General features: G+C 43.6%; 2 protein-coding genes across 24 annotated transcripts in view; one reads left to right on the top strand and one right to left on the bottom strand.

Annotated features, from left to right (window-relative positions):
- The window catches only part of MRPS25 (mitochondrial ribosomal protein S25), a 55,872-nt gene extending 36,568 nt beyond the window's left edge, over positions 1 to 19,304 (top strand). The window contains exons 3-4 of one of the 2 annotated variants that reach the window (XM_063805072.1): positions 18,215 to 18,302; positions 18,816 to 19,304. In XM_063805072.1, coding sequence (XP_063661142.1) covers positions 18,215 to 18,302; positions 18,816 to 19,020 — 293 coding nt within the window. In that variant the 3' untranslated portion in view covers positions 19,021 to 19,304. Of the gene's footprint in view, positions 1 to 18,214; positions 18,303 to 18,812 lie in introns of both variants that reach the window. The other variant, XM_063805071.1, reaches the window with a different exon arrangement.
- The window catches only part of NR2C2 (nuclear receptor subfamily 2 group C member 2), a 114,992-nt gene that overhangs the window by 30,919 nt on the left and 58,698 nt on the right, over positions 1 to 25,375 (bottom strand). For 13 of the 22 annotated variants that reach the window (XR_008547215.2, XM_001158643.7, XM_063805451.1 and 10 more), the window contains 8 exons: positions 24,772 to 24,882; positions 24,151 to 24,207; positions 14,954 to 15,154; positions 12,488 to 12,590; positions 7,818 to 7,997; positions 5,414 to 5,561; positions 4,553 to 4,646; positions 50 to 183 (listed from right to left, as the gene is read on the bottom strand). Coding sequence is in view for 21 of the 22 variants with exons in the window: in XM_009444944.5 (XP_009443219.1) it covers positions 50 to 183; positions 4,553 to 4,646; positions 5,414 to 5,561; positions 7,818 to 7,997; positions 12,488 to 12,590; positions 14,954 to 15,154; positions 24,151 to 24,207; positions 24,772 to 24,882 (1,028 nt within the window). In the remaining variant the exon portion in view is untranslated. The remainder of the gene's footprint in view (positions 1 to 49; positions 184 to 4,552; positions 4,647 to 5,413; positions 5,562 to 7,817; positions 7,998 to 12,487; positions 12,591 to 14,953; positions 15,155 to 24,150; positions 24,208 to 24,771; positions 24,883 to 25,375) is intronic. The other 9 variants (XM_001158452.7, XM_063805452.1, XM_063805444.1 and 6 more) reach the window with 1 other exon arrangement.

The raw sequence follows: 25,375 nt of genomic DNA, 5'->3' as shown, positions 1-25,375 counted from the left end.
AGAGGGTGTCTAGGCGAGGAGGGGAGACTCCATCCTCATGGGCTCGTACCGAGTTATCTCACTTGCAGACTGGTCCTCTGGCTGGATTTCTGAAGTGTCACCGTTGTTCAAAGATTCACTTAGGTTGGCAAGGGAGGTCACTACATTTGCCAGTGTGCCCAGAGCTCCCTGGCTTGTTTCAGCCTATTAAACAAAAAATACTGACATTAAAAATGAACACAGATACGCAAATGACTCTCAGGCCAATGAAGTTATAATGCTGGTTCAAAAACAGCTTCGAGGAGAGGGAAGTGTGACTACAAAGGGGCAACACGAGGAAGATCTTTTTAGTGATTTAACAGTTCTGTATCTTGGTGTGGTGGTATTTACACAAATCTAGATATGTGACAAAATGACAGAACAAAAACAGATAAACTAGACTTCATTAAAACTGTTGTGCTTCAAAAGAAATTGTCAAGTAAGTAAAAGCCCATAAAACAAAAGGACAACTCACAGAATGAGAGAAAATATTTGCGAATCATGTCTGATAATGTCAGAATGTCTAAGGAACGCTAACAACTCAATAATAAAAAGACAACCCAATTTAAAAATGGAAAAAGAGGCTGGATGCAGTGGCTCATGCCTGTAATCCCAGCACTTTGGGAGGCCAAGGCAGGTGGATCACCTGAGGTCAGGGGTTCAAGACCAGCCTGGCGAACATGGTGAAACCCTGTCTCTACTAAAAATGCAAAAAATTAGCCAGGCATGGTGGCAGGTGCCTGTAACCCCAGGTACTCGGGAGGCTGAAGAAGGAGAATCACTTGAACCCAGGAGGCGGAGGTTGCAGTGAGCTGAGATTGTGCCACTGCCTGGGTGACAGAGTAAGATTCCATGTCAAAAAAAAAAGGAAAAAGAGCACTTTGGGAGGGCAAAGCAGAAGGATCCCTTGAGCCCAAGAGTTTGAGACAAGCCTGGGCAACATGGCAAGGCCCTGTCTCTACAAAAAGTAAAAAAATTAGCCAGGCGTGGTGGTGTGTGCCTGTGGTCCCAGCTACTTAGGAAGCTGAGGTGGGAGGGTCTCTTGAGCTCAGGAAGTCAAGGCTGCAGTGAGCCATGATTGTGCCACTGCAGTCCAGCCTATCAGACAGAGTGAGACCCTGTCTCAATAACAAAATGAAACAAAACCCCAAAGATAATAGACATCTCTCCAAAGAAGATATATAAACAGCCCATAAGCATATGAAGAGATGCTCAACATCATGAGAAATGCAAATCAAAATCACAATGACATACCACTTCACATCCACTGGGATGGCTACAATAAAAAAGATGGATAATAACAAGTGTTGGTAAGGATGTGGAGAAATGAGAACCTTCCTACACAGTTGGTGAGAATGTAAAGTGGTACAACACAAATGTCCATCAATTGACTAATGGATAAATAAAATGTGGTATAGCCATACAAAGGTGTATTATTAGGCTGGGTGTGGTGGCTCACGCCTATAATCCCAGCACTTTGGGAGGCCGAGGCACGCAGATCACCTAAGGTCAGGAGTTCGAGACCAGCCTGCCCAACATGGTGAAACCTCATCTCTACTAAAAACACAAAATTGGCCAGGAGCGGTGGCTCACGCCTGTAATCCCAGCACTTTGGGAGGCCGAGGCGGGCTGATCGTGAGGTCAGGAGTTTAAGACCAGCCTGACCAACATGGTGAAACCCTATCTCTACTAAAAATACAAAAATTAGCTGGGTGTGGTGGCATGCACCTGCAATCCCAGCTACTCAGGAGGCTGAGGCAGGAGAATCGCTTGAACCCGGGAGGCGGAGGCTGCAGTGAGCCGAGATCGCACCATTGCACTCCAGCCTGGGCGACAGAGCGAGACTCCATCTCAAAACAAAACACACAAAATTAGCTGGGTATGGTGGCACATGCCTGTAATCCCAGCTACTCGGGAGGCTGCGGCAGGAGAATTGCTTGAACTCAGCAGGCAGAAGTTGCAGTGAGCCGAGGTGGCACCACTGCACTCTAGCCAAGGAAACAAGAGCGAAACTCTTGTCTTTAAAAAAAAAGAGGTGCATTATTTGGCAATAAAAAGGAATGAAGTACTGATACATGCTATATCATGATAACCCTTAGAAACATCATGCTAAGTGAAAGAAGCCAGCCACAAAAGACCATATATTGTATGATTTCCTTTATATGAAATGTACAGAGTTGACAAAACCATAGAGTCAGAAAGCAGATTAGTGGTTGGTAGGGTTTGAGAAGAGGGGGAAAGGAGGAGTGACTACATAATAGGGTTTGGGGTTTATTCTGAGGTGACAAAAATATTCTAAAACTAGATAGTGGGGATGGTTTGTACAACCTTGTAAATATACCAAAAACCACTACATTATACACTAAAAGGGTGAGTTTTATGGCATGTGAATTATATTTCAATTAAAAAAGAAAGCCAGGGGTAGTGGCTCACGCCTGTAATCTCAGCACTCTGCAGGGACTAAGGTGGGTGAATTGCTTGAGTCCAGGAGTTCAAGACCAGACTGGGCAACATGGTGAAACACCGTCTCTACAAAAAAAATACGAAAAATTAGCCAGGCGTGGTGCTGTGCACCTATAGTCCCAGCTACTCGGAAGGCTGAGGTAAGAAGATTGCTTGAGCCTGGGAGGTGCAGGTTGCAATGAGCCAAGATCATACCACTGTACTCCAGCCTGGGCAACAGAGCAAGACCCTGTCTCAAAAAAAAAAAAAAAAAAGAAAAGAAAAGAAAAGAAAGCCAGAGATATACTCAAACCAAGATATGTACACACAAGGTTATGTCTTGATTACAAAATGAAAAACTAGAATCAGTAGAAAAGGTCATAAACAGAAATGATTAATAAATCACAACAGACACATAGAATATTGTGCAGCTACTGTAAGATCCTCATAACAGAAAGGTATGTTGAAGGAAATGAAGTTGAAGAAGAGTGAAATATTAAAAAGACAGAACAATACATATGGTTTGTACCAAAGCCAATGTCCTGGTTGTGATACTGTACCGTAGGTATGTATGACATAACCACTGGGAGGACCTGGGCGAAGGCTATGTGGGAGCTCTGTAATAGCACTGTACTTCCTTCATAGTAAATTATTTTAAATGTATAATTACTTCAAAGTAAAATTGGAAAACAGTTTCTGAAAGTAGCTTCCTGTGGGTGCTTTGCATATGTTTTATTATTCGTATCAAACTTCTGTGGGGGGTATTGTTGTTTCCATTGTACACAGGAAGGAATGGGGTAGGACACAGTCTGCCTCTGAAGCTCTTTCTCTTGATTCCTGAAATACCATACAGCTTTGTGGTCATTCTCCTCCAAAGTGACAATAACTAATTCCTAACCATTAACATTTATTGAATGCTCACTGTGTACCAAGAAATTTACAAGTGCAGGAAAGAAGCATGTGGCTACGAAGAGCACTGTCAGACTCTGAACCCAGGTCTAGCCAGTTCTGGAGTCTTGGTTCTCATTCCCAGTCTGTGTGTGGATGGCCCAATAGAATGGTTGCTGTGAATCCCTTGGTAATCTGTTTTTAAGGTTATCTGGGCCTTACTTTCAGGCTTACGCTTTCTCTGCATTTGACCATGCAGTCAGAGCCACTGTTCTAGAATGTGTGCTGGTGATAAGCTAAGCCCACGATGCGTGATCCATCAGCTCCCATCATGCATGTGGCCCCTGCCCAAAGACAGAAGGTGCAAGGCCCAGCCTGAGGACCAAGGCATGCAGGGCAGCTCTCCATGACAGGCAAGGGCTCTAAATTTTGTCTTCTCTTTCCCAAAAGAGGATGCCCTGTAATGCCCTGAGTACACCCATGAATGAGACTGTGAACAGATGAGGAGGAAGCCTGCAGGCCTTGCTCTGGTTCTAATGGTTGCAGCAATGCCAGTGTTCTCAATTACCAAGTCACCCTCTTAGAGTTGTGGCTTGCTGCTACTACTTCCTCATTACTTGGTTTACATCAGGAGCACCAGGATGAGACAAACAGTGAGTTCCCTGGCCTGGAAAAAATCCCCCTCCTTGGTTATCTTCACAGGAGCCAGCAAGTCTCCCCCTTTTGGACTGACAAACATCTCTGTCCACAAGTTAAATCCCTATGACTGATCTGCTCTAGCAAAGTTTTGGAACTGATAGATTCCTGGCTGAGCTTCCTCCTGAAGATCATCTAATAAAAAGGAACCCGGGGCTTTTGCAAAAAGGCCATCTGATAAGTATTTCTTTCCTTGGCTAGTAGTTTGCCAATGTGTATAAGAGAAAAAGAGAACTGTAACAGAAAAGAGAACCACTGAATGTCCACCAAATTGACATCTAGACTGACATGTTACAGTGATTATGACCAGCCAGCTCTGATCTGAGAAGCCATCAGCATCTCTAAAACAAATCACAAGATAGCTATCACAACAATAAGGAGACCGAGACATAGGTCATGCTTTTGATGTGGTCTCTGAAGGCCAGGAAGAAAGTGGTGCACACAGTTAGAGAAGCAGCCTGCAATGTCAACATAAAGGATGAGAGAGAGCATGAGTAGAGAACGTCACCTTAGAATCCGTGGCCAGGAGAACTGTACCATCCTCACGTATCAAAGGCTGCTGGATGTTCACAAGCATCCCTGGATCAAGAAGACCTGTTTGTCTATTTAAGACATAAAGAAACTCAGAGTAGCTTCCAACATTTTATGCACAGTATGATCATGCTGCATTTACCTGTCCTTCCACATTTGTGAAGCTGTCTGAATAGTAGAAAAGTTCTAAGTAGACTCAGCCGCTTAGTGACTAAGCAGAACCCCCACCCCTGTCTCTCTGCAATGAGATATACATAAAGTCAGGTTTACAGCTTGAGACAGGATGAAATGCAGATGCATCCCCCAGGGCTTTCCAGGATGACTGCAGACTGTGGCCATTCTGCCAAGAAAAGTTAACTTGATTTTCAGAAAATCAGCAAGGCATCCTCAACTCCAGCTCTCTCTCTGATACATTTTGGATTGCTTGTTTTCCCCTCTTTCCGTTCCTTTTAAAGTAAGTTCAATAGATTATATTAAAAAGAATATACAAATTAACTGTAGCACTGAGACCTTATCTCACCTTGGGCCTTTTGTGTGTACTGCAGAAATGCCCCAATCTTGAATCATAAAATAATTGTCTTCCATATGAATGATGCCTAAATTGCAGGACATAATCTGAATTCAAGGCTAAGAGAATTTCTGACCCCTTCATAAATCAGGCATCCTCAGGCCTGTCCAGAGGTGTGACTGAGCAGGTCCAGAAGGGGCAGAATTAGGCAACACAATGCTGGAGGCTATGGCAGATGGGTGGGAAGCCACAACAGTGCCTGTTGTGGGACACGTCTGTGCCTCCTCCATCAGCTGCAAAGGCTGATTGCAGTGAGAACAAGGGACTGACCTTGCTCCATCTTTGTCTGCCACGAACGTGGGAGTAGCTATCAGGGGACTTCTCAGGTCTTTCCGGATATAGATTTTCTCAGTTGAAGCAGCACAATTGCTTGGTTTCTCCCGTTGCACATCGAAGGGCTTCCGTTCACTCTGCACAGCTTAAATCACAACATAAATATTTGTGTTTAGAGAAACAATTCCAATCAATAAAAACCACAAGGGAAAACCCCAAATCCATTACTGCAGGGAGGATGACTCTGGTGCTAGGTTCATCTAGCTCAGCTTTCACAGTGGACTTTTCGGCCAGAGAGAAGGAATAAAGCCAAACCATGCCATGTCAAATCTAGAGGCATAAAAAAGACCTCACGATGGGTGGTATTCCCTGCTAAAAAAACTGCAGCACAGCACCTATGTGGCCTATGGAAGCACCCATGAGCCTTCTGGGCCATTTTATTAATTTTATGCTATTATTTTATTATTTTTTGTAGAGATGAAGCCTCATTATGTTGCCCAGTCTGGACTCATCCTGGGCTCAAGCAAACCACTCGCCCCAGCCTGCCGAAGTGCTGGAATTACAGGCATAAGCCACCGTGCCCAGCTGGTTTTTACTTCATGCTGCTAACAAAATAGACTCTTTCAAGGATAAAAAAATGCCCATCTTTGGGCCGGGGGTGGTGGCTCACGTCTGTAATCCCAGCACTTTGGGAAGCCGAGATGGGTGGATCACTTGCCCAACATGGCAAAACCCGGCCTTTATTAAAAACACAAAAATTAGCCAGGTGTGGTGGCAGGCACCTGTAATCCCAGCTACTTGGGAGGCTGAGGCAGGGAGAATTGCTTGAACCTGGGAGGCGGAGGCTGCAGTGAGCCAAGACGCAGCACCACTGCACTCCAACCTGGGCAACAGAGCAAGACTCTGCCTCAAAAAAAAAAAAAAAAAAAAAAAAAAAGAAAGAAAAAGAAAAAAGAAATGCCCACCTTCAAGTGGGCCCTTAATAGAATGCATTTCCTATGCCACAATTTGTAGAGGAACCCTTCTAATTTCCAACTCAAGTCTGAATAGCTTCTGCAAACTGTTTAATGGGTGTCAATTTTATATTATGCTAGCAAACTCTCCTTTTAGCAGTCTAATATAAGAGCAGATATGCATGTTAGAAGCAACTGAAGAAAATGAAAGCTTTTTAAAGACAAAACTGATGAAGGTCAGGGACTAACATTCAGATATGCTACTAATCAAACTGCTATCCAGTTGAATATTGTGTTTGCAGCTACAGCTGTGATCACAAGAAAACTGATTTTAGTCATTGCTCTGAGTAAAAATATTCATCATTGAGAAAAAGGACAGCTTGGCAATGTGGGCCAGTCCCACACCAAGTCAGTGATTTATTTATTCACTTTGGGCAAAGAGCAGTATCATTAGATAAAATAAAAACATCACACCAGGCAGAAATTAGGTTGATATTTCTAATTTCTCAAAAAATACATTTCCATTTATTCTCCAGTGAATTTTGTGGATTCCCGTTCCCAGAAACGTCAACAGCAATACTGAAATATATTGGTTTTCAGAGTTCCTAGAAAACTATGCAAAAGATGACAGAACCATGCAGCATACTCAGCGGAAGCCTGCAGTCCTGGGTCCTCGGCCACCAGCCTTGCCATGCAAGTTGCATGCAAGTTGCATGCCTTGCTCTGCTAAGCTCCATTTTCCTACTGTGGCTTAAGCCTAACTCCACTCTCCTTGGATTTCTTTGTGCTGCCCATCTTGAGTCCTCGTCTTCATGTTTTCACCACTAGCTAGGGAAGTGACCTCCATGCTGACTGGTCCCTGAAAACCCCCAAAATTCTGTCTATGGGAGTGGAAAGGAGGGGCCTGAGACCTTCCCTGGCTGCCCCACACATCCAGGAGCAATAGCTTTCTCTTTAGAATCCCAGCTACACAGAGGCTTGGCAAAGGACCTTATCCCAAAAGAAAGTAGAGGGGCTAAGAAGACAGGGAGTAGGCTCATGTAATCCTCAGGAGCAATATATAAGTAAGGTGATTAAGTAGATCACAGATGAGGACCCTGTGGCTGAGAGGCTACGTGTGTCCTCAGGCATCATAGCTCTCTCTTAGTGGCACACCTGGAGGTAGATTTGGTATCAGCTTTCCTCCAAAGGCTGTGTTCAACCCACTCCACTAAGCTGCCTCCTGATGCATCTGTAATAAGGCTTTCCACACACAGCAGGAAGAGACCAACCCCTGCAGCGTTGGCTCTCAATCACCTGGCTGACCCATGAGGTAAACCAAAATGAAGCCTGTGTGCATATTTTTTTCTTAAAGTATTTTAAGGCCAGGTATAGAAACCTTATTTAATGGACTCATTTACTCTCTCCCTCCACATTAACTCATGTGGTTTTTAAATATTGTTACTCACATTCCATTTTCATGCCCATCTCTAAGCATTTTTTCAGCCGGCAAAACTGACAGCGGTTCCGGTGATGTTTATTGATGATGCAGTCTTGGTTGCTCCGGCAGCTGTAGGTCAAATTTTTCCTCACACTCCTTTTGAAGAAACCTTTGCAACCTTCACAACTGACAGCCCCATAGTGACGGCCTGAAACAGGAGAAAGAATACACAAATATTTTGTGACTGTATTTGTGGACTCACCAAAGAGGTGATCTGTCAGTTCCTGTGCAAGTCTCATTGAAGTGATGGGTGCCATACACTGTTAGGTGCCAACAGCCACGTGGCCTGAGCATTAAGCATACTGGCCACACCCTTCACGTAATTTCTCTACCATCTTTCAAGTAGCCTTATGAATTCATGATGGAAATACTGAAACTCAGACAGGTTATATGACAGCTGGCAGATGGCATGACCTTAGTGCTCTTAGTATACAAATGGTCTAACATACAGTAGGAGCTCACAGGTGACGGCTGAACTCTACTGTCCACTTGAACACACCTGGGTCCTATTCCTGGAGATCTGGGCTTGTGATGCGGCTCAGGGCCCCTGTCCTGCCACGAGTGGCACACAGCAAACACGTGCATGTGTGGCTTTGGCACAGAGGGTCTCACTCCTGCATTTAGCCCCTCTGATTCACGTCCTGGGCCCGAAACCTCCCCTGGGGAAGCGGGATAGTCACAGGGACAAGCATGGGGACTGTCACTGCCGAAGCCCACAGCAAAAGAGGATTACCATATGGTTCCACCTGGGCTAGCCACTCAAAGCCTTCTAGAAACACAGTTCTAGGAATGCATTTATTAAACATAGTCCATTTTTCTAATCTTGTTTTACTTTGGTGTCTCTTTTTATTTCTGATACATTGTAATTGTCCGTGTCCATATTTATGAGGCATAATTTGATATTTCAATATATCCATGTTGTATAATGATCAAATCAGATAGAGTGACCATCACCTTATGCATTTATCATTTCTTTGTTAATAAGGACATTCAAAACCCTTTCTTCTAGGTATTTTATAATATATAATACCTTATTGTTAGCTATGGCTACAGTGCAATAGAACACCAGAACTTGTTCCTACTACTTAACTGTAACTTTGTACCAGTTGGTCAGTCTTTCCCAACTATCTCTCACTTTTCCCCTCCTGAGTCTTGGTGCCATTATTCTACTCTCTGTTTCTATGATATCAATTTTTTTTTTTAAGGATTCCACGAGTGAGATCGTATTTGTCTTTCTGTGTCTGGCTTATTTCATGTAACATGATGTCCTCCATGTTCATCTATGTTGTCACAAAGAGCAGGATTTCATTCAGTTTTATGTATTCCACTGTGTTACATACCACATTTTCTTTATCCATTCATCCGCTGTTGGATACTTAAGCTGATTCCACATCTTGGCCATTGTAAATAGTCATGCAGTAAGCGTGGGAGTGCAGATATTTCTTCAACATAATGATTTTATTTCCTTTGGATATGGATCCAGTACTGAGATTGCTGGATCATGTGGTAGTTCTATTTTTAATTTTTTGAAGAACCTCCATACAGTTTTCTATAGTGGCTGTACTAGTTTACAATCCCACCAACAATGTGTAAGTGTTCCCTTTTCTCCACATCCTCCCTAGCACTTCTTTTCGTCTTTTTAATTGTAGACATTTTTTCTTTTCTTTTTTTTTGAGACAAGAGTCTTAGTCACTCAGACTGGAGTGCAGTGGCCATGATTTCGGCTCACTGCAACCTCCACCTCCTGGGTTCAAGTGATTCTTGTGCCTCAGCCTCCCGAGTAGCTGGAATTATGGGTGTGCACCACCACACTAGGCTAATTTTTTTATTTTTATAAGATTTTATAAAAATAAAATCTTATATATGTTTTTTTTTTAAGACAAGAGTCTTGCTTTTGTCACCCAGGCTGGAGTGCAGTGGTGCGATCTTGGCTTACTGCAACCTCTGCCTCCCAGGTTCAAGCAATTCTCCTGCCTGAGCCTCCCAAGTAGCTGGGATTACAGGAACCCGCTACCACACCCAGCTAATTTTTGTATTTTTAGTAGAGACGGTTTTACCATGTTGGCCAGGCTAGTCTCGAACTCCTGACCTCAGGTGATCCACCTGCCTTGGTCTCCCAAAGTGCTGGGATTACAGATGTGAGACACCGCACCCTGCCAAAAAATATATATCTCATAAAAATACAAAAATCAGTAGAGATGAGGTTTTGCCACGTTGGTCAGGCTGGTCTTGAACTCCCGGCCTCATGTGATCTGCCCACCTCGGCCTGCCAAAGTGCTGGGATTATAGGCATGAGCCACTGCACCCAGCCTGATTATAGACATCCTAACTGGAGGTGATACCTCATGTGGTGATTTGCATTTCCCTGAAGATTAGTGATGTTGAGCATTTTTTCATATAACTCGGCCATTTGAATGTCTTCTTTTACGAAATGTCTATTAAGGTATTTTGCCCATTTTAAAATTGGGTTACTTGTTTTTTTGCTGTTGAGTTGTTTAAGTTCGCTATAAGTTCTGGGTAGTAACCCTTTGTCAGGTGTACAGTTTGCATGGTATCTCCAACTTTTAATTATCAATGACATTAAAAAGTGCCCCTGGCCGGGCAAGGTGGCTCATGCCTGTAATCCCAGCACTTTGGGAGGCCGAGGCAGGCAGATCACAAGGTTAGGAGTTCGAGACCAGCCTGGCCAATATGGTGAAACCCAGTCTCTACTAAAAATACAAAAATTAGCCAGGCGTGGTGGCAGACACCTATAGTCCCAGCTACTTGGGAGGCTGAGGCAAGAGAATTGCTTGAATCTGGGAGGCAAAGGTTGCAGTGAGCCGAGATCACACCACTGCACTCCAACCTGAGCGACAGAGTGAGACTCCATCTCAAAAAAAAAGTGGCCCCTCCTTCAGTTTAGCTTTCTTATTCACAAAGTACTTTCACATACATTATGCCCACTTGTTTCCAGCTGAGACTGACCATGGACATGCTCTTCTGATTCTGTCTTGTTTGTATAATCCAATTTCATAGCTACATTGCCAAGGAGGATACATTTCACAGGATTACCATTTATGGTGGCTACAGAGAATCCCATTGTTCTAAGCTCTAGTATGCAAAACCATTTCCCAAGTGTGCATCTGGAATAACTCAGTCTTTTTCTTTTAAGAATAGTTGTGGTAAAGTGCCTTCTATAATATTGTCTTTCCTTTCTTTGCAGTATATTTCCTTGAGTTCTCTATCCCTTTGAGTGACACTAATATCAGGAGACAATGGCACCAAGAGCCTGTGACTAGGCCTTTCCTTTAAGCTCAGAAGAAGACTGACAAATGGGGAAGCCAAGCAGATTCTATGGCCCTTTTGTTACGTTCTTGCTTCACTCATTTGTTCAGAAGTTGGTAGAGAGCCTTTCCTTGCTGAGCAAGAAGACAGGAATACAGAGATAGATGGTAAGACATGGTTTTTGCTCTGACATTCTGATGGGGAAGACAGGCCTGTAAAGAGTGAATTATATGAGTATGCAACAAGTGATTAATCTGTAGGAAAGGGCAATCAGAATCACAAGCAGCACTGTCTATCTGCCTACTGGGGTAGGTGAGGGCTTCAGAGAAGGGATAGGATGGGTTGGGTTTACCAGGACAAAGGGCGGGAGCAGAGGCAGGCACCATTGGCAGATAAATGGTGTCACCAGCATGGAAGGGAAACTGGAGCTTCTGATCTTCTGTAGATGCTTGCTTGGGGCTGTCTTCCTAAGAGGCTTGGTCCAACCTCCTTTTTAAAAAACAAAACAAACAAAAACCAGGACTACAGTGCCCAAAGTTCCTGTGAATTTTGTGACCACAGAAGAAAGTGGAACCAAGCAGCCATCACAGAACACAGGCCTGTGCCCCTGGCATTCCTGGTACTGTGTTCTTGTAAAATACTTCTCCATTCCTTCCTGTCTGCCTCACTAACCTTCTATGGATCCCCAGTACAAGCAGGCCAGCACTTGAATTTTTGGGCCAGACATCTTCTTCAGTCTCACTTTACCCAATCGTAATCACAGAAGCCTATGAGCTCTCTCTCAAGGATACCATGGGTATTGATCTTAAACTCTAGGCCCTGGCTCCACTCACTGGAATGCCCTCCTCCTGCTCCAACCAACATGTACACAATTACCAAGGCTCCCAGGTGCGACTGCCTCTGTGGGGCCTTTCCTGACCCTGGGACACTAGCTGGAATCACATGCCTCCTCCTGCTTCATTACAGCAGTTATTTACAGTGGGTTATAGTGAGGGGATGTTAAGAGATAGTTACAGTTAGGATGAAGGGGGATTATACAAATTATACACCTTGTAAAATAGCCAAGTGCTGTACAAATGTTAACAAGATTAGAGAATGAGTACTTTCTTAGCAGCACATAGATACTACACACTCAACCAAGATTTACAAATCACAGAAATAATTTCTTGACTTTTCCTTTTGATGTCTAATTATCTGACAAACTACCTTACTTATTTACATCATTACCCCAATAAGAAAAGTAGAATTCACATGTGAAACCTACAAACGTACATAAAATGGTCTTTCTAAATTAACTACCACCCCACCTCACAACAGTTACTTCATGCCGTTGGCCCATTATAAGTGCCAGCATAACCTGGAACTACATACCGGAGGCTTTGTCGCCACAGACCACACAGTACTCTACCACCTGGGGCCGCTGGACATCCGTCTTCCCCAGTAAACGCTCCACAGAGGCAGAATCCGTGACAATCTGAGAGAAATCAGGAAACAAACAGGGGTGCCAATTAAAAATCAAATCACTGCCGGGCACGGTGGCTCACGTCTATAATCCCAGCACTTTGGGAGGCTGAGGTGGGTGGATCACTTGAGGTCGGGAGTTCGAGACCAGCCTGACTAACATGGTGAAACCCTGTCTCTACTAAAAATACAAAATTAGTCAAATGTGGTGGTGGGTGCCTGTAATCCCCAGCTACTCTGGAGGCTGAGGCAGGAGAATTGCTTCAACCCGGGAGGCAGAGGTTGTAGTGAGCCGAGATCGCACCACTGCACTCCAGGCTGGGTGACAGAGTGAGACCCCATCTCAAAAACAAACAAACAAAAACCCAGATCACTAAGCAAAGTAATGTTTAATTACAAATTCTCAATGTTGGGTTTTTAAGCAGAACTCTGGACAGAACTGGCAAAATTCCAGAAGACAACTTAATCTGACACCCAGAATGGCTCTGCCACTCATCCGGACTGCTCTTCAGCTGGCTGGTTTCCCAGGGTCAGGCGCTGGTTTCCACTGATCTACTCTATCTGGCTACTACAACCACCCAAAATTGTGGCCCATGTGGGGAATCACACACAGAGGCTTCAAAATGAAGATATTTAAGATTCTTCCCGTAACAACTTGAATGTACGCAAAGAGGTGTATTGGCAGAGAAATAACCAAACTTTATTAATTAAATAACTGGGACTCCGACTGAGGCAGCTGGTGGTGAGCCGATGACGAGAACAAATGACCTTTGAAACCTGCTATCTTCCCCTCATTTGTCGTGATTTTCTAGGTGACAGCAATTCATCTGGGAGAATACTATAACTGATATCGATATAAGAAAGTGAAAAATAGCTGTTATTTTAAAATGTACTTGAACTTGAGCCAACAATAAGCCTTAAAATGATTTATACATGATGGGAACACATACAGAAATCATTAAGTAGAATCACCTCTTGTGAAACATGCAACAAAATCAATAGCCATTCTTTCACAGACAAGGAGTACTCTAAAGGAGGAGGAAGGAATTCTGATTTCAGATGATCACAATGTACTCCGGGAAAGGAAGGATGAGACAGCATTTAGTAAGTGCAGCGTAAGGTGTCTAAAAGAACAGTTCTGAAAGCTGAACATGTTGGCGTTCTGATCCCAGCTCAATCAGAAGACAAAAAAAGTCTTCCCTTCTTTAAGTTTCTTCATAGTAGAACCTCCCCACCCAAAACGGAGATTCTAAGCAGCATTAATTCAACAGCCAAAAGGTGGAAGCAACCTACATGTCCACCAACAGATGAAGAGATAAAATGTGGTCTATATACAGAGTGGAATACTACTCAGCCTTTAAAAGGAATGGAATTCTGACACATGCTACAACATGGATGGGTGAAATAAGCCAGTCACACAAAGGCTGATTTCACTTATATGAGGTACCTAGAGTAGTCAAATTCATGGAGACAGAAAGTAGAATGGTGGTCACCAGGGGCTGGGGGAGGGGGAGAGGAGAGTTACTATTCAATGAGTACAGAGTTTCAGCTTAGGAAGAGGAAAAGAGTTACACAGAGCTAGATAGTGGTACAACAATGTAAATCTACTTAATGCCACTAAACTGTATACCTAAAGCTGGTTAAGATGGTAAGTTTTATTATTATGTGTATTTTATCAAAAATTAAAAAAAAAAAAGAAACACAACCCTGACGAAGCATGCTCCATGCTCAGCCATCATGGGATACTGACCTTGAGTTTCTGTTCTCTAATTGTTGGGTTTGGAGATTCTATGCTTCCCAGACTCATGCTAGCAACAACCCTGCTTTCCTTCAATGTCTGCTCTTTTCCTTGCTGTGGACTGTCCTCAACCCCATCCTGCCTTAACAGAGCAGGAAGAACCAGGGCAGAGATAGAGACAAGAATTGAGGGGCCCAGGGCGAGTAGTACACAGTGGCAAGTAAAGACAGAATGAAAAGCTGGGGCCACAGACCTGATGATCTGGACAAGTCGGTTCTCGCCTGGCTGTAGTCAGCCCTAGGTGGTACCTTTAAAATATCAAGGGCTGCCACTTGATGGCCTTAGGTAAGAACAATTCTCCAGTAGCCTCAGTGCCGGCTTGCTCATGTCAGTCTCCTGTGGCCACTGACTTCCAGGTTCTACTTCCATCCTCTCTGAGTGTTACAGTTGACTGTCTTCTGGGCCTTGCCACTGGTTTGCTGGTTTATTACTTTGGCCAAAGCAGCAAACTGCCATGTTTGCAGGTCCCCAAGGAACCTTCCAGGGATGGATTTGGCCTCGAAGGCAGATGTAAGAACAAGTCAGGAACAAGTTCAATAGCAGAAGTGCTGAAACAAATACCTGTCCAAAGGCCTTACCTGGATCCTGCCAGGGACGAGGTTGTCTGAGGTGGTGAATATGAGTTGCTTGGCGCTGGATGTCTCTGGGGAAGCCAGGATCACCTTCCCAGTTCCAGCTCCATCTGGGCTGGTCAGGATGAACTGCTGTTTGGGGGATCCGGAGGCGTCCACTGCGGTGACTATCTGGATCTTCTGTCCTGTCTGCTGGTCTGTGACAATCTATAAGACACAACATGGAGGCTGCTCTCATGGAGTGTCACAAGACCCATGCATTTGCAGGTGGTGCTCAAAGTGGTGACTGCCAAAAACCAGTCCTTGAATTAATGCTGTCTAACATGCATTTTCACCAGTCCACAGTGAACTGAGAAAAATAAAACACAATAGTGAGCTTTTCAGAAACAAATTTTCATAAAGCTAATTTTAGTCTAGGACTGTATCTTTCCTACTGTTTTTAGAATTAAAATGCCCTTTCTTTTATGAAATGAAGGCAGTAATAAATAATAGGTTTAACTTTTTGAAAAGTCCTTGTCCTCACCTAATAACAAATGTAGGCAATCCTAACTCTTTTGAAATGCTACTGATCCACAAAAGCCAAAAACTTGGGAATGACTGTTTCAAAGACAGCCTCTTTCTAAAAGGTCCTGTAAATAATATTGCCTTAGGTTGAGAGAATACAGGGAGACCCCTGCTGACACACACTCAACTTACCACTAATTGACCACCCACCTCCTTCACTCCCACTTCCTGACTCTGAGGTCTTTAAGGACAGAGACTACATCTGATTCACTGCTATATCCCCAGGGCCAGCACAAGGCCTGCCACATAGAGAGAAGACAATAAAACATCCTAGGATGCACCGAAGGAAGTGGGCACTGACTCTGGAGAAGTCTTGACCCTTATTCCTCTGGGAGTTCTCACTCTTCAGGAGTCTCGCTGTCAAGACTCCACTTCTTCACACAGTCCTTGTCTAATTGCATCAGTCACAACAAAAACAGCTGCTATGACAAGAATGAACTCTCTTATTCTTGCTCATGAAGTTCTCTGAAGTTGTTCTAATCCCCGTCCTGCCTCTCTTCTAGACCAGATGTTCCTGGCTAGCAGCACTGCCACCTCTCCCTCCAGGCACCAGCAGACCCTTACTGCAAAGAAGACTCTTGAGCTGCTGCTACTGTGTTGGGTGAGGGGAAACGTGCTATGTCTCTGGCTGGAACTCAGTTTCCTATAGCACAGTACACTTATGGGCAGGTCTAGCATCTGTACCACCTCTTGACAGACTTTTGAAATGGAACTCCAGCCGGACGCAGTGGCTCACGTCTGTAATCCCAACACTCTGGGAGGCCGAGGTGGGAGGATCACCTGATGTCAGGAGTTCAAGACCAGCCTGGTCAACATGGCGAAACCCTGTCTCTACTAAAAATACAAAAATTAGCTGGGCGTGGTGGTGGGCGCCTGTAGTCCCAGCTACTTGGAATGCCGAGACACGAGAATCGCTTGAACTCAGAGGCAGAGTTTGCAGTGAGCTGAGATCGCGCCACTGCACTCCAGCCTGAGCGACAAAAGGGAAACTCCGTCTCCAAAAAAAAAAAAGAAATGGAACTTCAAGGTTGAGACAACAAACTCACACAGTCTAACACAACAGCTTGGCTAACTGCAATACGGAAAATAAGACAATGTTGGCTGGCTCAAAATAAAATGACATAGGCAAGAAAAGATTCAATCACTTAAATGTTTACTGAGCACCCACTACGAGTCAAACACTGTTCTAGGTACTAGGAATAGGGACGTGAACAAAAAAAGGTCCCACCATCATAGAACTAAACTTCTACTGGGAGAAGCAGACCATGAACTCTGAATAAATAATATCAGTCAGTGTAAATGCCCTGGAGAAAACAAAAAGCAGAATAAACAGAGAAAGCATGACATTGGGAAGGAGACACGGATGCAACTTTAGGAGGAAAGACATCTCTGAGTATGTGACACTGAACAAAGACTTGAATCAAACACAACAGTAAACTGCAAAAATGTGGCAAAGTGTGCTACACGGCACAGCCAAGTGCAAGACCAGAGAGGCAGCAGAATAGGATGACAGATCCAAGAATGAATACTCAGCTGATTATGGGACAAACCCCAGTATATCATCATTTCCAACTAAAGGGGCAAAAGATGTTTAAGGCTCAAGGAGAATGGATTTGGAGGGAATGAAAGGAAGAAACTTTCATCATTACAATCTGTGGCATGCCCAGAGTCCCCCAGAAACATAAAACATGAGACAGAAAACCTTGTGAAAAGAATTATCTTTAAAAAAAACTTTCCTACCCACAGCTCAACTGAAAGATTGCAGACACAGGCTGGTTGACACATACTTCTCTCAGCTGCCACAGAAGGGATTCTTGCCTTAGATAAAGAAGATGGCCTTTGGAAGCCCTCATAACCTGAGCTCTGTGAGTCATATGTCTATCAATTCTTTTTTTTTTTTGAGACAAGAGTCTCGCTTTGTCACCCAGGCTGGCGTGCAGTGGCATGAGCATGGCTCACCGCAGTCTCAACCTCCTGGGCCCAAGCAATCCTTCTGCTTTGGCCTTCTGTGTAGCTGAGACCACAGGCGCGTGCCACCACACCCAGCTAATTTTTTAGAAAATTTTTTTGTGGAGATGGAGTATCATTTTGTTGCCCAGGTGACCTCAAATTCCTGGGCTCAAGTGATCCTGCCGCCTTGGCCTCCCAAAGTGCTAGGATTCAGGCATGAGCCACCAAGCCCAGCTCATGTCTATCAATTTTTGTTTCCTTCCTAAACTGTTTTCCCTGTTAAGAAATGACGGTTATGTGATTGAGAGGGGTCTTCAATTACCAACTAAAACCAAGGCAACACTAGTAATTCCTTTGCCCTTTTGTGTTCAGGGATGACACATGCTGTACCAGAGCACACACAGATAACCAGCATGTCATTTCTTGTATGCTCTTCTCCAGTCATTGTGGTTGAGGTATGGCAAGTATGAGGTCAGGGTATGGTGTTGGGAAGTAGAAGTTACTGGTTCCAGACAAGGACAGCAGCTTTTAGTGGCAGTATATAACATACTTCAAGGCTCAGAATTTTTTTTTTTTTTTTTTTTTTGAGACAGGGTCTTGTTCTGTTACCCACGTTGGAGTGCAGTAGCACGATCCTGGCTCACTGCAGCCTAGACCTCCTAGGCTCAAGCAATCCTCCCATCTCAGCCTCCAGAGTAGCTGGGACTACAGGTAAGCACCACCATGACTGGCAATTTTTTTTTTTTTCTCTAGAGATGGGGTCTTACTATTTTGCCCAAGCTGGTCTTGAACATCTAGGCTCAAGTGATCCTCGTGCCTTCGCCTCCCAAGGAGTTTACAGGTGAGAACCAATGCACCTGGCTAGATTATTCTTTTCTTTTTTTCTCAAAGACTCACGCTTATAAAAATTCAATGAATTACTTATAATTTTGGGTTTTTTTTTTTATCTTCACCCTCGTAAGACATCCGTATCCTCCATTTAGAGAGATCACGCCCATGAAAAAACTAAAAATGCAGGCAGAAAAAAAATCTCCCAAATACCCTATTGGAACACAAGGGTGACCATTAGGCAAGACCTTGTTAACAAACACAGATAGATTCCTATTTAATGACCTAGAGGAAACATCAAATTGCAAGGATATATCCAAGCTCATTAAAATTTAAGTCGGCTGTGGAGGAGAGGTATTGTGCATAGAACTGTACCCCCTGAAAAGATACATTCCAGCCATAATTCCCAGTATCTATTAATGTACCTTACTTGGAAGTAGGGCCTTTGCAAATGTAATTAGGATAAGATGAGGTAATACTGCATTAGGGTGGGCCCTAATTCAATGACTGGTGTCCTTATAAGAAGACCATGTGGCAATGGAGGCAGAGATTGGAGTGATGCAGCTGCAAGCAAGCAAGGAATGCCAAGGACTGCTGGCACCCACCAGAAGGTAGGAAGAGGCAAGGAAGGACACTCTCCTAGAACCTTAAGAGAGCATGGCCCTGCTGACACCTTGATTTCAGACTTCTGGCCACCAGAAGGTTGGGAAAATAAATTTCTATTGTTTTAAGCCACTAAGTTTGTGGTAATTTATTGTGACAGCCCTGGGAAACTAATACAAGAGGCAAATTTTATTTCTTTACTTGGAACAAAAGTTCTTAAATTCCTGTCTGTAAACTATAACAAATTGGGGGGAATGGAGTAACGTTAAGAAGATATGTGTTGTTTTCTGTGATTTTTAAGGCCCTCAATAGCCTACCTATACACTCAGAGCTGCCATAATGCTTGTTGTGAAAAGATGAATTTGTTTGAACATGATTGATATGTTAGTAAATAATTTGAGTATAATGCAAATTTTGTGTTTATGCGTGGTTTCTTCCATGAATAAACACTGAGGTGAAGTGATCCATGCAGGGATACTCAGTGCACATGGTATGAGTCACATTCGATCCATCTGGTGATTTCAGGTCACCCCATGTCCACCACTCACGGTAACTCATGAGACGCAATCCTCCCTACACCTACCTCCACAAAGAAACTACAAGGCTTTTTCTAGGTAAAGTGCCGTATTTACTTATTTATTTTTGAGATGGAGTTTCGCTCTTGTTGCCCAGGCTGGAGTGCAATGGCACGATCTTGGCTCACTGCAACCTCCGCCTCCCAGGTTCAAGTCATTCTCCTGTCTCAGCCTCCCGAGTAGCTGGGATTACAGGTATGCGTCACCACGCCCCGCTAATTTTTTGTATTTTTAGTAGAGATGGGATTTCTCCATGTTGGTCAGGCTGGTCTCAAACTCCCAACCTCAGGTGATCCGTCCACCTCGGCCTCCCAAAGTGCTGGGATTATAGGCACGAGCCACCGCGCCCGACCAAGTACCATATTTATTATAGTCACTATGTATTTAACCACTTGCAGGTTTTATTAGATTCACTATCTGTTTTTTAATACGTTACTGACAAAGTTTTTGAGTATTGTGTCACTAATTTCATTTTTTCCAATCAGTCCTGTGGTTTTCATCGCACAATTTGGCAAAGTGTGGGAATTTTCAGGAACACACATCACATTATAGCAGAACTGACTTTACTAAGCTAAGGTCCTCTCTAGTTCTAATCCCAAAGGAGCCTGGAATGATCTTATACACCACCATTCTCCCCCATGTTACCCACTCTGTTCCAGCCAGTTCAACATCTCTGTTGCAAAGAAGAGCCTGCCAATAAATGGCCTGCAGGCAAAAACCAGCCACTGGATAACTTTTGTTTGAGTACCCAAAGTTTTTGTTTTTTTTTTTTCTTGAGACCAGGTCTTATTCTGTCACCCAGGCTGGAGTGCAGCAGCACGATGTTGGCTCTTTACAACCTCCACCTCTCAGCCTCAAGTGATCCTCCCATCTCAGTCTCCTGAGTAACTGGGACTACAGGCTCATGCCAGCACGCCTGGCTAATTTTTGTATTTTTTATAGAGATGACGTCTCACTAGGTTGCCCAGGCTGGTCTTGAACTCCTGAGATCAAGCGATCCAACTACATCAGCCTCCAAAGTGCTGGGATCACAGGTGTGAGCCACTGCACTCAGCCCCCTAATTAAAAAAAAAAACAAACAAAACTGTTTGCTAACATCTAAAAATAGAGTATTTCCCATAATCAAAATCAAATTTATAGTTCTCTTGACAAACTGGAAGCTCAGGTCATCCTGGGCTCAAGTTCTCCCCATGGTGCCAGGTGGCTGGAGCTGGGTGTGGGTTGGCTACCTCTTTAGATGAGGTAGCCTCTCCAGTTTATCCCTATCCACCTTGCCACCTCTTTCACTGTAAACACCCGAGAAAGGGCTTGGTAGCTACAGACATGAATAGGAATGCTTGCTCTTCTACTTCCCAGCTGTGTCAACTTGGAGCAGTTACATAAGCCCTTGAGCTCCATTTATATATCTATGAAAAAGGATGACTAGGAAAGTGAAATGATATGATGTGTGTGAAACTGTTTGGTACACTGCCCAGAACATGACAGGACCTTGGTAAAGTATTTCTTCCCTCTGAGCTCTCACATACTCCTTTCCTCACTCAGTCTTGTCTTATCCCTTTCATCTTATCAAATCGCTCCTGATGAAAAAGTCAAGACTTTTTACCATGGCTTACTCATTCTTTCATTCATTCCTAAAATATTTACTGAGGGGCTACTCTGTCAGACACTGTGTTAGACAGTGGCATATGAAGATGGCTCCTGCCCTCATGAAACTTTTAGTTCAATGGAAGAGACTGGCAATACACAAGGAAACAAACCAGTCAGTAAACAATTTCAATTTATGGTACATGTTATGAGGGAAAAGATCAGGTTGGGGTAACCCTGAATAACAAAAGTACTTAACTTTAAAAAGAGAGGTCAGGGGGCTGGGCACAGTGGCTCATGCCTGTAATCCCAGAATTTTGGGAGGCCGAGGCGGGTGGATCATAAGGTCAGGAGACCAAGACCATCCTGTCTAACATGGTGAAACCCCGTCCCTACTAAAAATATAAAAAATTAGCCAGGTGTGGTGGCGAGCACCTGTATTCCCAGCTACTCGGCAGGCTGAGGCAGGAGAATGGCATGAACCCGGGAGGCGGAGGTTGCAGTGAGCCAAGATCGCGCCACTACACTCCAGCCTGGGCGACAGAGCGAGACTCCGCCTCAAAAAAAAAAAAAAAAAGAGAGGTCAGGGAAAACCTCTGTGACAAGGTGACATTTAAGATGAGATTTGGGCTAGGTGGCACAGTGGCTCGTGCCTGTAATCCCAGCACTTTGGGAGGCCGAGGCAGGCTGATCAGCTGAGGTCAGGAGTTCGAGACCAGCCTGGCCAACATGGTGAAACTCTGTCTCTACTGAAAATACAAAATTAGCCTGGCGTGGTGGCGCATGTCTGTAATCCCAGCTATTTGGGAGGCTGAGGCAGACGAATTGCTTGAACCTGGGAGGCAGAAGTTGCAGTGAGCCAACACTGTGCCACTGTACTCCAGCCTGGGCGACAAGAGCGAAATGCCGTCTAAAAAAAAAAAAAGATTCAAGGCTGAGGAGACAGCAGCCAAATAAATGTTTAGTGTTCCCAGCAAAGAGAAATGTTCTGGTATATGGAAAGCCCTGGGAGGAACAATCTCTTGGGAACTGCTATCAGGCCCACAGACAACCAGCATGGCCCAGGAACCTAGAGAGGGAGGTGGAACGGCCCTGCTGCGAGTTTGGATTTCGTTCTGAGTACAATGAGAATCCCTTCAAGGGTTTGTCCCTCAACCCAAAACCAGCTCTTCAGATTTCCTATACTATTTATATACACACACATAGCCACCTGCCCACTCATATACCTACATATACACAATTTCCTATAGTATACATAGAATTTACATATAGCATATATATAAAGTTTATAAGATAGGTCAGGGTATATTAGAGCATACCAAAAGATAATAGCAAAGATTATTGACTAAAAATAAAAAGGGTAAAAAGAACCTGCTTTAAAAAAGGTTTGCAAAAAGGTAAATAAATCCTGACCTTTGCAAAATGGTAAATAAATCTTTTACTTAAGTATAAATTTTAGCTCATATGAATAGTTCTGAATTACTATTTTATTTTTTTGAGACAGGGTCTCTCTCTGTGGCCCAGGCTGGAGTGCAGTGGCATGATCACAGCTCACTGCAGCCTCAACCTCCTGGGCTCAAGCAATCCTCCCACCAAAGCCTCCCAAGTAGCTAGGACTACAGGAATGCATCACCATGTCTGGCTAATTTTTTAGTTTTTTTGTAGAGATACAATCTCACTTTGTTGCCCAGGCTGGTCTCGAACTCCTGGGCTCAAGTAATAAGCCTTCTTCAGCCTCCCTAAGTGCTGGGATTACAAGTATGAGCCACTGTACCCAGCCTAAATGGAGGATATTAATCCAAATATATCAACAATCACTTTAAATATGAATTGATCCACATCCACCAATGAAAAGACAGATTGTCAGCTGGGTAAAAAAACAAGACCCTTATGAAATTATGCAGGAAGTAGGAAAAAAATGGGAAAAAATCAAGACCCCAATACATATTGCCTACAGGAGACCCATTTTATAAATAAAGACACAGACAGATGCAAAATAAAGGGATGGAAAAGCTGACAGTGGTGCACATTTGTAGTCCCAACTACTTGGGAGGCTGAGGCAGAAGGACAGCTTGGGCTCAGGAGTTTGAGGTTGTAGTGCCCTATGATCCTGTCTGTAAATAGTAAATGCACTCCAGCCTGGGCAACAGAGCAAGATTCTCCTAAAAAAAAAAAAAAAAAAAAAAAAAAGTTGGCCAGGCACGCTGGCTCACACCTGTAGTCCCAGCACTTTGGGAGGCTGAGGCAGGTGGATTGCTTGAGCTCAGGAGTTTGAGACCCACCTTGGCAACATGGTGAAACCCCATCCCTATTTAAAAAAAAAAAAAAAAACCATTATGTGTGTGTGTATCCAGGCATGGTGGTATGCACCTGTAGTCCCAGCTACTTGGGAGGCGTAGATGGGAGGATGGCTTGAGCCTCTGAGGTAGAGGCTGCAGTGAGCTGTGTTCACGCCATTGCACTCCAGCCTGGGTGACAGAGCAAGACCCTGTCTCAAAAAAAAGAAAAAATGTCAAAACATAGAGAAAGTTATACCATGCTAGCAACTAACACTAATAAAAAGAAAGCTGGAGTAACTATAGTAATTTCAGACAAAGCAGACTTCAGAACAAGGAAAATAAACATAAAGGGAAATGGTACATAATAAGAAACGGGTGGCTGGGCATGGTGGCTCATGCCTGTAATCCCAGCACTTTGGGAAGCTGAGGCAGGAGTATCACTTGAGGTCAGGAGTTCAAGACCAGCCTGGGCAACATAGCAAGACTCTGTCTCAAAAATAAATAAATAAATAAAAAGAAAGCTAGCAACCAAGAAAGCAAGCAAGAAAGGGGTTAATTCTCCATCGCTTCTCGACCTTTTGGCTAAGATCAAGAAAGGGTTAATTCTCCAAAAAGACATAACAACATAAAACATATATGCAACTAACAACAGAGCATCAAAGTGAGGCAAAAAAACTGATAAAACTGCAAGAAGAAAAACAGAGAAATCAACCGTTATAATTGGCTTTTTGATTCAGCTTGTTGAGATAACAATAAATCTTTGTCATCAATATATTATCCCTTCCTCCCAGCTTTTTGCCTACAAGCTTGATACACCTACCTTCTCTTTGTTCAAAGATGTCAAAACACTCAATGGGCCAGAGGCAGGTTCAGAGCCCTAGGGAAGACAACTTCCCATAAGTGAATATCGATTAGTTAATAACAATATTAGTAATAAGTTATTATATAATTAGTAAATATTGAACATTATTATGTGCCAGGTACCATTCTAAGCACTTTATAAGCAATATCCCTTTGATTCTTCATAATAACTTCGTGAGGCAAATACTACTATTATGTCTATTTTCCAAATGAAGAAAGTGAGGCATTAAAAAGTTAATTGACCAAGGTCAACAAAGCTAAGTGGGGCACTGGATTTGACTTCAAGTAGGGGCCCTTGCTCTTAATTACAGTACTAAGATATACTGCCTCTCAATTTAGAAGCAAATAAGTAATAAAATGGTACTTCATCTCAATGGTTTGAAACAACAGTTTAGGCTTTTGCTTTAAATGTAAGTTGGTTAAATAAATGTAAGCATTTTTTATTTTTTTTAAAGAATTGATGAAGTTGTACTGTATTTCATGCCCAAAAGGCACAACTCTAGTGAAACCCTTAGGAAGGTTTGTTTTTGGAAAGAGTTCTTCTGGAAAGGCAGGGTTGCCATTGGCAGGTTGCAGGTACCTGAATGCGCTGAGGTGAGGCTACAGCAGAGTCGGTGGAGATTATCTGGATGCGTGGGGAGGGGCTGGTCATCCCTGGAGATTCCGGCCGAGAGGTCTGTGTACGTGTTACCTGTGGGTGAGAAGTGGGCTGGATCACAATGGGGTTCAGAATGATGCCCAGAGGTGGCCTGAAGACCACGCCTCTTGCTTTCACTGTGGCCTGGAGTGATGAACTTGTATGGTTCTGAGGTATGGACCCAGAAGGATGATGACAAAGCAATCACAATGAGATGTTGCTACAGGATGCCCCCCAGGAAAATACAATCTTAAAGCAGCTGTTTCAAATGTTGAAAATGTAAGAAGAAACCAAAGGAATTTGCAGTTGTGCTCTGCACACTTTAATAAACTAAAAACCTACCAAAACAACATTTTAAAGATGATCTTTGAATGTTATCCCTGTCTCCAAAGCCACCTGTAAAACATTCCTTTAATACGGTTTCCCGAGAAAGGCTCTCACAACACAGCAGGGGATGACAAACAAAACCAACATTACACTGAAACCTACTGGGATTAGTACTTATAAAAGCATTCTGGTAATTTCTCAGCCCCAATGGGATGGAGCT

Source organism: Pan troglodytes, chromosome 2 (genome assembly GCF_028858775.2).
Source record: "Pan troglodytes isolate AG18354 chromosome 2, NHGRI_mPanTro3-v2.0_pri, whole genome shotgun sequence".
Classification (NCBI taxonomy): domain Eukaryota; kingdom Metazoa; phylum Chordata; class Mammalia; order Primates; family Hominidae; genus Pan; species Pan troglodytes.
The sequence above is the reverse complement of the archived record's forward strand: the minus strand, read 5'-3'. Positions and strand labels throughout refer to the sequence as shown.